Source organism: Protopterus annectens, chromosome 6.part1 (genome assembly GCF_019279795.1).
Source record: "Protopterus annectens isolate FY-2018-M chromosome 6.part1, PAN1.0, whole genome shotgun sequence".
NCBI classification, from domain to species: Eukaryota; Metazoa; Chordata; order Ceratodontiformes; family Protopteridae; genus Protopterus; species Protopterus annectens.
In genome coordinates, this window is record NC_056738.1 from 383655520 (window position 1) to 383670524 (window position 15005).

Consider the following 15005-nt stretch of genomic DNA (forward strand, 5'->3'; position numbering starts at 1 on the left):
GTGACATACCTCTACATCCGCCTACCAGGGAACAAATAGCAGCTCCATTAGGCGGCAAATTAACCTTATTTTCGAAGAACTGGCACTATATCACAAAAGACAAGTGGATTTTACAAACCATAGATCAAGGTTACCGGTTCCACTTCCACACTTTACCAGTCAAAAGAGGAATGCCAAATCTACCTCCAAACCAAAAAACAGAGGCTCTACAACAGATAATGCAATTAGCAAACATGAGAGCTGTGGAAAGAGTGCCAACAACAGAACAAGGAAAGGATTCTACTCCAGACTATTCCTAGGTCCAAGAAAGGAAAAAAGTTGGAGACCTATTCTCGACATGTCCACCTTAAATACATGCATTATTGTCCCAAAATTCAAAATGCTGACCCTACAGCAACTTCTTCCCATGCTGGGCAAGGAGTGTTGGCTGGTAACTCTAGATCTCAAGGAGGCATACCTGCACGTCCCCATTCGACCAATTTGCAGAAGATACCTCAGATTTCTTGCAGGATCAGAGCATTATCAATTCTCAGCATTGCCCTTTGGCTTATCTACTGCCCAGAGTATTCACAAAATGCCTGGCATCAGTAATCGCCCACTGCAGACTACAGGGAATTCAAATTTACCCATACCTGGACGACTGCCTGCTACAAGGGGACAACAAAAGCAAGCTGACAACAGATTTACAAAGGGTCATTTACTTGCTACAAGCACTGGGATACACAGTCAATTTACAAAAATCAAGGCTGATACCATCCCAAACAAGGACATTCTTGGGCGAATTGGACACAGTAAGACAAATGGCATTCCTAACTGCAGAAAAACAAAAAGAACTCCCTCTTTACTTCTTGGCTCTAACAAAACAGAACAAGTTAACAGCAAGAAAAGTACTGCAGGCCTTGGGCTTCATGGCATCATGCATAATCTTGATCCCACTTGCCAGACTACATATGAGAAAACTACAGTGGTACCTAAAGAACTTATGGTCCCAACACAGGCACAGCCTAGAAACAGAAATTTCACTAATTCCATGCTTAAAACAGGAGTTCCTATGGTGGGCTCAAGCATGCCAGTCAAACCCAGGTCTACCCTTTCGCAGATGTCAAGCAAACCAGACCATCACAACAGACGCTTCAGACCTAGGATGGGGGGCCCACATGCTGGACAAATGCGTGCAAGGATTGTGGACGCAGGATCAACTTCACCTGCACATCAACCTAAAAGAAATGCTGGCAGTAAAACTGGCAATCCAAAAGTTCAGACCATTTCTCAAAGAGGGCCAGTTGATGATAAGGACAGACAACACCACAGTCATGTGGTACATCAACAAACAGGGAGGCACTCATTCATACCCCCTATGCAGAATGACTTTGGAGCTGTGGAACCTGGCACTCAGCTACAACATCCAGTTACAGGCAATATTTGTACCGGGAAAGGAGAATACTCTAGCAGACATATTAAGCAGAACCACATCGGATGCCCACGAATGGATGCTACACCCGGACATCTTCAAGACCATCTCAAAGAAATGGGGAATGCCTCAGATAGATCTATTCGCTTCCCCTCTCAATCACCAGCTCAAAAATTCTGCACAAGGACATTCCACCCACTGGCATGGAAAGTGGATTCGCTCTCCTTCAGCTGGAAAGGCCTAACAGCATATGCATTCCCACCTCTTCCTTGATACACAAGGTATTACTAAAAATCAAGGAAGAACGTCCAAGGATAATCCTGATAGCTCCAAACTGGCCAAGACAACACTGGTACCCACTGCTGAGGAGCATGTCTCGAACAATATGTGGCCAATACCCTGATGCCTTTGATGTTAACTCAGAACAACTACAGCATCATGCATCCGAACCTAAAACGCTGCAACTGACTGCATGGAACATCACATAGCAGCAGCTAATCCAGAACTTTCACAAAGAGTTAAAGATATTATTCTTGAAGCCCGCAGACCTTCAACAAGAAGGAACTATGCAGGAAAATGGAAAAGGTTTGTCATTTGGAGTACTGAAAGAGGAAAAGATGTGTCAAACATAGATATGCCTAACATTCTGGAGTATCTGGCAGAACTTCTACATACAGGCCTGTCCTACTCCTCCATCAAGATACATGCATCAGCTATATCAGCAGAATACAGCTTTGATCCACCTGTCTTCTCACACCCTTTACTCAGGCAGTTCCTCAGAGGAATCAAGAATGTAAAACCTCCAATGAAACCACCATTGCCAGCTTGGGACTTGAACTTTGTGCTAGAAAAGTTGACACTATCACCTTTTGAACCAGCAGCAACAGCAGACCTACAGCATCTATCGTGGAAAACTGCTTCCCTACTGGCAATAACCTCAGCCAGGAGGGTTTCTGAACTTCAGGCCCTAATGGCAGTACAGCCCTTCCTAATCTTCCACCAAGATAGAGTGTCCATGAGGACTAATCCTACATTTATGCCTAAGGTGGTATCCAGAGTGTCTTTAAACCAGGCAATCCACCTACCTACCTTCTTTCCCAACCCACAAAACAGAGGGGAAATAATACTGCATACCTTGGATGTACATAGACAGCTACGCTACTACTTGGACAGAACAAAAAGTAGCAGAAAAACTGACCAGCTTTTTGTAGCCTATGCAACAGGAAGGGAAGGAAAAGCTATTTCCAAACAGACAATCTCCAAATGGATAGGAAATTGCATACGATTCTGTTACTCCTTCCATGGAAAACCAATTCCACAGAACATAAGACCTCATTCTACAAGGGCAACAGCCACTACCACAGCCTTCTTACGAGGAGTGGCAACCAAAGACATTATTGAGGTGGCTACTTGGACCTCCGTGCATACATTTGCCAAGCATTATAATTTGCCTCTATATTCCAGATCCCGAGCAGGGTTTGCCACTGCTGTACTGCAAGGGATCCTAAACACACCATAATCTAGTTTTTCCTCCTCCCTAGTTGGCTATGGTATTCTACCCAGTTGTTATGACTGCAGATGCATCCATGAAGGACATAGTACAGTTTTGTACCTACCATAAATGTAGATGTCCGAACTGGATAGCATCTGCAGTCAGGATTACCTCCTCCTTCCCTCTGTGGTACTCCTAGGGTGTTTACCCTCCTAATAGCTAGCTGGTGGGGGGAGTCTTTTATGGTGTATTTGTTTGTATATATGTACATACATGCTTATTTTTGTGTTTACCTCTATCTTTTTGGAAACATTGGCATTTATCCAAATTTTAGCCTTCAAGAAGGCTACTGGCATCTGGGGCAAGAAACACTGAAGAAAATGGCGTCGGCTGATGCCTTTATACCCGAAGACCCACAGAGATGACGTCGGGTGAAGTGCGACATCAGTCGAAGCCGGACCCGGACTTTGGAATCCGGCCGACTGAAGGGCTGCCTGACGACAGGACAACCCAGTTGTTATGACTGCAGATGCTATCCAGTTCGGACATCTACATTTATGGTAGGTACAAAACTGTACTTTCTCACTATTTCTCTTTTCTGTTAATCTGGTCTGTTTGGCCCTTTCATAAACCAGACAAAATAGTTCTCAGCTATTAACTTTCTTGGAAAACACAAAATTCACGCTAAAATTCACTTTTACAATCTCTTTTTTTTTTTTGCACTGAACTTGAACAAAATAAAGATCTCTTATACCAAACTATACAATGCACATTTCAAATTTTCTGCTTCCCCCATAAATGTTTTGCATAATACGCAAAAAAAAAAATAATTTAAACTTGCGCTAACACATTAGCTGGGATTCATAGCTGTGCAGCATTAAATTTCATGGAGGTTGCTATGTGAAGAGTGCACAGTTAATCAGACATGTATGAAGAAATGACTACAGCAGATATGACAAGTAGAGGACTACATACGAAAAGGGAGGTGTAGTCATAACGGGGTAAATAGTGAGTCCCAAAATACAGAGACTGAACGGCCAAAACAACACATTTAGATATATTAAGTCTGAGATGCTCTTTCTTGGAATATTCCCTTTTCTCCAAGGTATGGTGACCGTGAAGTTGGTATATACAAGTATGGGGTGGTAAGGGGAGTTCAGGGAGGACTTGCCCCCACACACACACATGCACAAAACAAAATTTAAAGGAGAAGAGAAATTTTTGGGATTCACACTTTTCCTTTTTTTTCCCAGTCGTTTTTTTCAGCTTGACAACACTCTCCATTTCGAGTGCCAGCATTTCAGTGAGGAGCCATATGACCAGAATACCAGTGGCAACTGTATCTTAAAGACAGGTGACATGCGTCTTACATCTTCCTTTTTCTGAAGCAAAAATAAATTACCTTGTATGGATTGATTTTTACAATACAGTTCATTAAATTCTACAGATTTTACACTCTCTTTTATAATGTGCTTATATTTTCAGTCAATGTTTTTTAAAATGTGTTTCTGAGTAGTGTTCCACATTCCCACTGGATGTGGGAAGAGTCATGTGATATTTAATATTCATCTATTATGCTAATTAGATATCTGGATTTTTAGTTGGATGTTCCTATTTTTCAAGGACCTTCTTTCAGTTTGTGCACGTTGAGAGGCATACTGTCCATATACATCACATTTGACCTTTCAATGGACCAGATGACTTCTGTATTTAATAAAATGAATAAATTAAAAGTATATTAAAGCTGAAAAAAATGTCTGAAATAATAGAATGAAGTTTAGGTGGCAATCAATAAATAATGTTAAACTACAAAAAATAAAGATCCTTAATATAACAATACTTGGCAGTATACACAATGACAAAAGGACTTGAAATTTTAATTATGTTACACTGAGAATACATGAAGAGGGTAACTCTAATAAAATAGCTAAGATAAATCTAACCACATTCAAAACCAATGTTTTTTTTTTCAGGGGAGAAGCCCCACTGAATCCCCCATATTCCCTGCTTATTGTATATACCAAATTTGAGATCACACAACAGTGGGGAAAGGGCATAAACCTTTCTCTAGTATAACCAGTTTTACCAATATTTTGTGTTTAGATGTTTTCAGTTTATATTTTTTTTTTAGTTTAGATTTTTTGCTGTCAATATTTTACTATCAATCTTATGCTGTTTTAAATCATTTTAGGTAATACCATATGGAGTGTAATTCAAATGCTCAGACTATAAGAAGCTTGAAAGCTTCATCTGCAGGTAAATTGTTCAAAACTCAAATTTTTAAAGGTTGCTAGTGTTTGGATGCATGAGATGTCAGTATAGACAAAATTGGGAAATGTGCCCTTTTTCCATTGCAGTGCGATCTCAGAGTTGGTATATTTAATTAACAGGGAGTTTGCCCCCCCCCTGCAAAAACAAATGTTAAATTTCTTATTTTGCATTTTCAATTGGCTGGTGATCGACCAGATGTGTTTGATCACTTGCCATTTGATATTGTGGGTCTGTGAATAGCCATAGATTCACACACACGCGCGCGCGGTGAGTGTGTGTGTGTGTGAGTGTGTGTGTGTGTGTGTGTGTGTGTGTGTGTGAGTGTGTGTGTGTGTGTGTGTGTGTGTGTGTGTGTGTGTGTGTGTGTGTGTGTGTGTGTGTGTGTGTGTGTGTGTGCATGCGTGTGATTGTGCATGAATGTGTATGTCTCTGTTTTAAGGGCCCTTAGTCTATAGGAAATAAACTATATAGCAGAATCTTTTGTGCACCTCAGAAGCATAAACTGGGTATAGAAAAGTGACATTTTAAAGTCAATGACATATTTAAGAATGGAAGTATATGGCAAAAGTGTGAAAATGGCTAAGTTAAAGAGTAAAGCTGATTTAGAAAATGAATCATGAGTGCAACATTGCATGCTTTCTAGAAAATACGATGAACGTAGTGAAACCCAAAGTTTAAGAAGAAAGTGAAAGCAGTGACCATACCAAAAAAAGACGACTGTTTGCACCCTTGGAATCATTTATGTTGCTGATATATTATGGTATAAAAGGTCAAAGTGTAGGTTCAAACTGGAAAAGTATATGTTAATTTAGAAAGCTGGTACTGCTGCAGAATACCAGACAGCTGCGGAAGGGCAGCAAGGAGGCATTATACAATGCCATTATTTAAGAAAAGTAATTATTTTTTTTCTTAAATAATGTCATTGTATTACAGCAATAACCCACTTCTGGGTGTGGCTAATGCTGGATTTACCCACGGTTGTCTTTGTTTGGCCACTCGGGCTTCGGAGATCTTGCTTTTTCCGTTGCTTCCACCCACAGCTCTGATGTACTGCGTAAGCATACGCATGCGCAGTACATCAGAACTGCTGCAGAATACCAGACAGCTGCGGAAGGACAGCAAGGAGGCATTATACAATGCCATTATTTAAGAAAAGTAATTATTTTTTTTCTTAAATAATGTCATTGTATAATGAAACTCAGACTTCATATCCTTCAGGAAATGCAGGCTAATGCAAATCTTGTAATTCTATCAACTTTCTAAGTTTATAAGTCAGGGACAAATTATCTGCACAATCAGCAGGCAGAAACAAATCTATTTTTATTCTGCCACTGTTGTTTCCTGGTCAGTACTGGCAGATTTGACAGCCTATCACAAGACCCAACCTAAACAAGTTAAACAGGGTGTTTAACATTTGTTAAGACCAGGTTTCACGCTATAGTAGTGCTTAACTGATTTGTCTTTTTCCAGATATTAGAGCACAATCATGACACTCCTTGCACTACAATCCTTTTAATACTGCCATGAAAGCTAGACAATATATACTGAGGGAACTATATGAAACAGAAAATGATATTCCAGTGGAAAAACCATTTCAGTTTTAGTGAATGTAATAGATATCAAAATGAATCGACTGTTTAGAAACATCAACTAGACCACCTGAAATGTCATTTTAAAATCTTGTAAAGATTTTTAACAGAAGGACTTGAAGTCTAAATGCTTGATTAATATGCAGCATTTTAGATTCTATAAATGGAATCAAAAGAGACATGAACACATTCTGGAACAAATATACAATGCCCCCCATTAATATTCCAAAACGTGCATGCTGATTGGTCAGCGTGCACGTTGTAAATCATTCTTATACTAATGGAAAAAGGTCCGGTCGCCCGGACTTTTTCCATTAGTATATGTCTTTTTTTACAGCAACCGAGAACGCAAGATCTCTGTTGCTTTTTATACACTGTCTCGCTATGTTAAAGGAGTTTAACATAGCGAGACAGCTTTAGAAAAAGCAACGGAGATTCTCCATTGCTTTTTTTAAAGCTGTCTCGCTATGTTAAACTCCTTTAACATAGCGAGACACTTTGTAAAAAGCAACGGAGATCTTGCTTTTTCCGTTGCTTCCACCCACAGCTCTGATGTACCGCATAAGCATACGCATGCGCAGTACATCAGAACTGCTGCAGAATACCAGATAGCTGCAGAAGGGCAGCAAGGAGGCATTATACAATGCCATTATTTAAGAAAAGTAATTTTTTTTTTCCTTAAATAATGTCATTGTATAATAGCAGTAACCCACTTCTGGGTATGTGTAATGCTGGATTTACCCACGGTTGTCTTTGTTTGGCCACTCGGGCTTTGCCCTCGTGACCAAACCACATCAATCGTGGGTAAATCCAGCATTACCCACACCCAGGGTTGTTGCTATATTATACAATGACTGGCCTTAAATATTCAAAAACAAGCATGTTGATTGGCCAGCCCAACCAGTGTGCCCGTTGTAAATCCAAGAATATACTAACTGAAAAAGGTCCGGTCGCCCGAACTTTTTCCATTAGTATATCTCCTGATTTTTTTGCTTTATTTTTTTGCTGTGCAGAGATAGCATTGTTGTCTATATTGTCATGCTACCCCCTGAAAGCGTCATATCCTATTTTCTTTTAGATGTCACTACCTTTGTAGTAGTGATTACATCTGTTTTTCATTCACCAGTGTCTTATAGTCGTCTTATGCTTTATGTTGTGCAAGTAGCATTACTCCATTGCCCTACCAGTTTGTGCATTTACAGGTTTTGTAGCTATTGGCGCCTCTGTCTGGTTGAACTTATCTATGCGCTTCATAATTTAGCGTTCTACTAAATGTACTAAAAAAGGTTAAATGCTGATTTTCCCCATCCAGTACCTCACTTTGTTAAACCCACTTTGGTAACTTAGAACTACTACCACAGCTTGTTAGTGGCACTGCTAACTTTCATTTTCCCACATATCAAGCTTTTTACTTTAGGCATCTACAAGTTCAAATTTGCAGCTCTCCCTCCCAACGGACATTAGTATGCGGTATTTATAACACTCTTGAGACCAATCTCCTAACCCCCATTCAGCTTGATTCCACTGTTAACTCGGCATATACCATGTGCCTGTGAACGGAGCCCACTGTGAGCTTCTTCTACCCCTTGCAACCAGTTACAAATATTCTTTGAAACCATTAAAAGGGTTTTGACCATACTTTACCATTAAGACAGCTGTAATTCTACCTCGGCTCACACACCCCACTACTTACAGAATATTCCTTTTTGCACTGTTAGAACTAAAATAAACAGAAAAAAACATAACAGATGAAAAAATGGAGCTTAATATCCTTGGAGGAGTCAGCTGAGAATGTCTGAGGTGGATTCCAGAAAGGTGGAAGTTGACAGGGAGGGGTAATAGAGTAAAGAACAGCAATGATTATAAAAGTAGAAACATTAGCTGTGCATGGTAGCAACGGAGAAAGGAAGATCTCTGTTATTTTTTTAAGATATCTCACTACATTATACAAGGTACATAGCAAGATATCTTAAAAAAAAAAAAAAAAAAAAAAGCAATGGAGATTTTCCTTTCTCCGTTGCTACCTCTGCACAGCACTGATATACTGAGTATGCATGCACAGTACATCAGAAAAGGCCCCAGGATACCAGAAAACTGCAGATGGGCAGCACGGAGACATTATACAATGACATTATTTAAGAAAGGTAAGTATTTTTTTCTTAAATAATGTCATTGTATAACAGCAATAACCCACAGCTGGGTGTGGACAATGTTGGATTTACCCATGGTTGGCTTTGTTTGGTCACTTGGGCTTCACCCTTGTTACCAAACCACACCGACCATGGGTAAATCCAGCATTACCCACACCCAACCGTGGGTTATTGCCTAAGTAGAGCAGCATCACTCTGGAGAGAATATATAACAGTGTAAATACTCTTATGTATGTGCTATCTAGTCTAACTCTTTATATAAGCTAATTTGTAAGTGTGGATATTCTACTATGATGCAATGATATGTCTCATTTAATTCTAATTAGATAGTTGTATTTGCATTCTGGGCTTGGGCATGTATTAATGAGGGTCTCAGGACCAGCGCATTTACATGGTAAGTAATATATAAGGTAAGGTATTAGTGATAGGCCTGAATATGGTATATGTTGTGAAAGTATCTACCATGTCAATCTAAGCCATAACCCCTTGGAGACACACACACAGAAGTGTATGCATGCACACACACAGAAACAAAAAAGTGGACAAGTCAAACTCATTGAAAAGAAAACTCAACAACACTGCAAGTGACATTAATCTCAAAGTACTCTCAAAGTATTTTTGAGAGGTAGAAGCCATGGGCTTTGCAACTATTCCCTATTACTTACATATGCTGACTCCATCGTTAATTAACAGCTGTGTTGAAAAGTGAAGGATCCTGCAAGTGAGGAAAATGGCTCAGACCACTGTCATCTTTCAGTAGTAACAATAAATGTTAAAAAATGTTCTAGGACTTGTGAATTCAGGGGAGGTGGGATTAGGACAACTGCACTCCTACAACTGCACTTCATCAGACAGTAATTGTACCATTGCAAAAACACATGAATGAAACTGCTCCTAAGAACAAAATGACACTTAAACACTAAAATCACTGAAATTCACAGCATTGGTACAGGATACAGGGAAGTATACAGATAATTTTATTAGCTCATAAGAAATATATATATTAATATTAGGCTAATGACTACAGAGGCTTTTTTAAGCCTAGTCAACCATGCCAGGTGAGAACTGAACTACTGACATTTTGTTTGTCAGGTAAACATCTTAACCGTTATTATACAACCCCTACTATGGTACAAAATAAAAAAAGAGTTAATATTGACTGTCCTAAACAAAATGAATACAAAAATATCATATACTAAGAAAGAGAGAGAGAGAGAGAGAGAGAGTGCGAGTTAGTAAATGTAAAACTGTTTTCCCCTCTGGTTCCCAGCATTTCAACTAGTTGAAGCTTCAACTAGACAAACATGGTAGAAGTGCCAACTTATTGTTAACACATTAAAAACTATTTCAGAAGGAGTCAAGCCACTGAGAACACCCCATTACCCAAATATACTAACTTGATAGTCAAGGAGAGAAAACAGAAAAAAAACTTACACAGAAGGAATCACTTCCAGTTTGCAAACAGAAAATGCTCAAGCAGTGAGTTCCCATGTGAAATACCGAGTGACAGGTTCAGCAGTAATAATTTAAAATTAAAAAACTGAAGTCTCATCCAGTTTACACACACAAGATGAAAGGAAATAGACAAGAATAAACAAAATGACAGAAATGGTACAAAATGAAAAGGATAATCCGATGGTAAAGTCCACTAAAATGGATCTGATGTACTTGGATCTGTATCTCTTGAACTGATCTGACACAAATTACTTGGATTACTCCAGAAGTGGCAAGAGCCAAATAAAATAAAGATGGCTACATGAGTTGCTTTATCTATTGCATTTCTTGCAACTTTTTTACAATAGTTTCACACTTACTACTGAGTAAGTCAGAAATGTTAGTAAACACCAATAAAGGGGAGAAGATGTCACTGGGAATTAAAAATAAAGGTACAAATGGCATGAAATAGAACAACAAAAGCTGGGCTTACACATACATGATAAAGGAGGAACAGCAATATGTAGAAGAGAGTGCTGTCTGAAGTATAGGTTGGTAACCCAGTGAGTATTGTTATATAAGGAAATTTCAAAATCACTTTTAACCCAGTGCTAAAAACTGTGCACTATTGCTTGCTAAGTACTGAAGGAATTTTTACAATACTAACTAGGATGGTGAGTTCACAAAAATCACTTTGACAGAGATATATGTATCAATGGAACTAGAAAAAAATATTAAAAAAAATTCTAACAAGTAATACACTTTGAGGGTTATTCCAGCATAATAGAGTGAATTTCAAAATGGCATCTTTGTCTGTTTTCTGGAAACATGCAATGGCCCTAGAACTCCTAGGAATTCCTAACATGCTCCGTTGCCAAGCTGTTAGTCTAAACACAGAGTAAAAATGACAAAGTATCCAAGACAGACAGTAAGAATATTACTTTAGAATAACCAAAGGCTAGTGCAAAATTTTCAAAGATAAAGAAGCATACTGTGGGCCTGTACTTCACAAGGGATGGACTACACAAATGTTGAGATGAGATAGAGGATATGCTGAAAGCACCCAGGCTCCAGAAGATGTGATAAAGGAGGGCTAACTTGGAGAACACAAAACTCTGCCATAAGTTTGTACTACAGCAATTAAATGTGTTGTCACACTTGGGGGTCTGAATGGAAATGGTTGGAAGCTTGTAAATATCCATGTAAGAAGCTAAGGAAAATTATATCACCCAACAAAGCGATGACCCTCTTCACTCCATCTTTGTTGTTAGGCTGTTATGTGTTGTCTTATGGAATATATGCAGTCCCATCAAATGAATCCAGGATGGTACAGAAAAAAACATTGCCTTTGTTTCTAGGTTGCTGGCTAAAGCTAAACACGAACTATCACTAACATAACAGCCCTTATTCTAACCTGGGGAGTATACTCATCACAGGAATGGGATATCTATTATGTCTACAGAAAAGCTGTAGCATTTATCTCTACTCCTAGAAAAACATTCTTCAACCCAGAATATAAAGGATTGGGAGTGCGTGACTCTGCCGATGGACTGTCATAACATTTATGTGAAAAGACTGCGGAAGCAACATCGGTGTATCCTAGGAAATGGCCATATGTTCCATGGTAATTTACTCATATTGACATTCAGTGTTCTATCTTGGGCTCATTCTGAAAAACCACAGAGGATGCATAATCAGAACATTCTTAAATAATCTTTATGGGGGCAATAATGGCTGAAAAAAGCAGTATCAGCAGTATAGCTATTGTGTGTAAGAAATAGCTTACCTTAGCATGTTGTTAGTAGTTAAGGGCCAATAATTTAAATCAGAAGGATTTTAAATATTTGTGAAGCAAATTAAATTATGCATTTTATCCCTGTACTTCACTATTTGGCCACACACTGACTAACTGAAAGGTCTGTGCAAGCATTCAGGAGAGCTGTGAAAGTACCACCCCAATACTATCTGTATATTGCAATCAGGAGTGGCCTTAGGTCAACGGGTACCCTAGGCAAAAGGGCACCACAGCACCCCGCACCACACCATCCAGTGCCCCCATCCTGGTCTGCCTACACAAAATAAATACTGGAAAAGTGCCCCAACTAAAGCTGCACCCTAGGCGGCTGCCTAATTGGCCTATGCCTAAGGCCAGCTATGATTGCAATAGCATGTATACAATGACAATGCTAGACTATCAACTTTTTCTTAAAGAACTGCACTCCATCTGTGACAAAGCGAGATCAGATATTTAAATCCAGCCACACAAAATATAAATGCAACATATCAATAACACATCAGTGAGCAGTTTTAAAATGGGTCAGCAGGTATTGAATACAGACTGTAGATTTGGTAACAATTCACTCAAATGGTTTTAATGACTGAGCTTCAAAGGTGCATTGTTGATATGAAATACGGTACCTGGAAAAGACATATAAACCAGCTAAGAGCTGTTCAGCAACCATACAGGGAAGGCTACTCAATAAGAAGCAAAAATCAGGTAAGTATATGCTACAGAAGTGATTTCAGCTACCATTCGGTGTTTGGCAGTCAAAAGCAACTAACCAAAGGCATACCCCCAAGACAGATGTATGACCATAACTTCAACCACCAAACAGCAATGAAAAACCACAAGCATTTCCTAAGGGAATTGAGTAAGCACTGGTTTGCCATAGGAGAAGTACAGACAGGAATTTTGACTAGAAAGGGGTAAATGATAGAAGTTATTACATATCAATGACCAATGGCTGTGACATCCCAAACTGAAGACGTGCACAAATGGCATAACCAGCTCATGGTTTCAAGCTCAGTGTAGCCGTGGACATGCTATCCCGAGCATCTAGAAAGGCACCCGTTAGAGGCTAACTGTATAGAGGAGAGTACGTATTAGAAAAACGTGCAACTGCTGCTGAAACAAGTACAAGTAATTATGATTAATGCTATTATGAAGCTCAACTAACTAATATATATATATATATATATATATATATATATATATATATATATATATATATGGTATATATAAGCTGGCCTAAACAAAAAAGTAACACAAGGTGCATGTCAAACGCAATACTTTAGGTTCAAGGATTTTGGTTCAGAGACACTACTGCCAGCTTTATTTTTATCTGATAAAGTGATGAAAACACTGCTAATGTTTCTAGTTAACGTGTAATCATAAGTTCATATTTGAATCATGTTGTATTATATAGTACAGATAATGTGAAAGTTTTAATTGTATTTTCTCCTAGGGTCAGTGTAAAAGAGGCGAAATGCTGTTATCAGCATGTTGAAGTGCCGGCATATGTGTGTTTAAAGCTGATAACACTAATATACAGCAGACCTATATGAATAAAGATGTCTGTGTGTGTGTGTGTGTGTGTGTGTGTGTGTGTGTGTGTGTGTGTGTGTGTGTGTGTGTGTGTGTGTGTGTGTGTGTGTGTGTGCAGCAGGTCTCACTCCATGAATTAAGTATTTAAATTGCAATGTTTAGTTGTGCAGATATGCACCATAACCTTTATCAGTATAATCACATCAGAACTATAACCAATGGTGATGCTTGTACCTCCGAAATTATGGTGGACGTGAACATGCTTTTATCATAGACCCATCCATTCTTACATGGAACTGTTTCCTGCACAGAAATGTTTGTTGATGCAAAGCTTTCATTAAGGAAATCCCATTGCGGTGTAGAGTACTGAAGGCACTTTTCTGGCTGCTCCTTACTGTCCTCTGGAATGAATACTTTCCACTGATGGGTGTCAAATATGCCTTCTGTAAAGTTAATGGGTTGGGTATCATTGACATAAATCTTACAATAGTGATCTGGAATAGCTGCGCTAAAGTTCTGAATATGGCTATGAGAACTTAACATTATCATGGGGATACAAAGCAGGATTATGTAAATTATCTGAAAAGGGCCCATGCCGCCCACACTGTCCAAGATCTCTGAAAAGCCCATTCTAATGAGATAATGAAATACACAGTATGGAAGTAAATATTCTATACAAATCCAGGCTTCTTGATCTGTTGTTAATCCAAGGTGTTTAAGTGCAAGTCCATCTGGAAATTTCTGACTATATCATCACCTAGAAAAAAGAAAAAAAAAGAACAGAAACTGAAATCTAAGTTAAAACATAAACCATGCTTTCTTTGCTACATTCCATTATCTTTCTAGAAAATCTGAAAAATATGTAGCGTTGTTACCATTCAGCGGATAAAGCATATAGTTTAAATTTAGTAGTGTGGTCAAATGAAATAGGTACAACTACATTAAACCCTCATTATGTATTTAAATTTCAAATGTTAAATTGACTAGATCCCCTATATGCATGTAATCATTTGTAACTCACTTTTTATTAAGGGGTTAGATTCAGAAGGACAAAAGTAGGAAAACAAAGGTTAAATCATAAGCTAAAAGAAACCATGAACAGTGTTCAAAGTGTGTGTGTGTGTGTGTGTGTGTGTGTGTGTGTGTGTGTGTGTGTGTGTGTGTGTGTGTGTGTGTGTGTGTGTGTGTGTTAGAGGATATAACACAAGTATTCACTAACAACATCTGTGAAATGAATTGTTAAATTAACCTATGTTAATGTGTCCATCCTTCCATCGTCTGCCAGGTTGTAATGTCCTTTCTCACCTGGTGCTAGTAACGCTGTGTTTCATCT

General features: G+C 38.8%; 1 protein-coding gene across 1 annotated transcript in view; it reads right to left on the minus strand.

The window, feature by feature from the left end:
* Positions 1-14302, minus strand: part of LOC122805337 (solute carrier family 22 member 6-A-like) — a gene marked incomplete at its 3' end in the record, with an annotated part of 180832 nt that extends 166530 nt beyond the window's left edge. Inside the window, exon 1 of the mRNA XM_044075424.1 lies at positions 13907-14302. Coding sequence (XP_043931359.1) covers positions 13907-14302 — 396 coding nt within the window. The remainder of the gene's footprint in view (positions 1-13906) is intronic.
* Between the last annotated feature and the right edge of the window lie 703 nt (positions 14303-15005).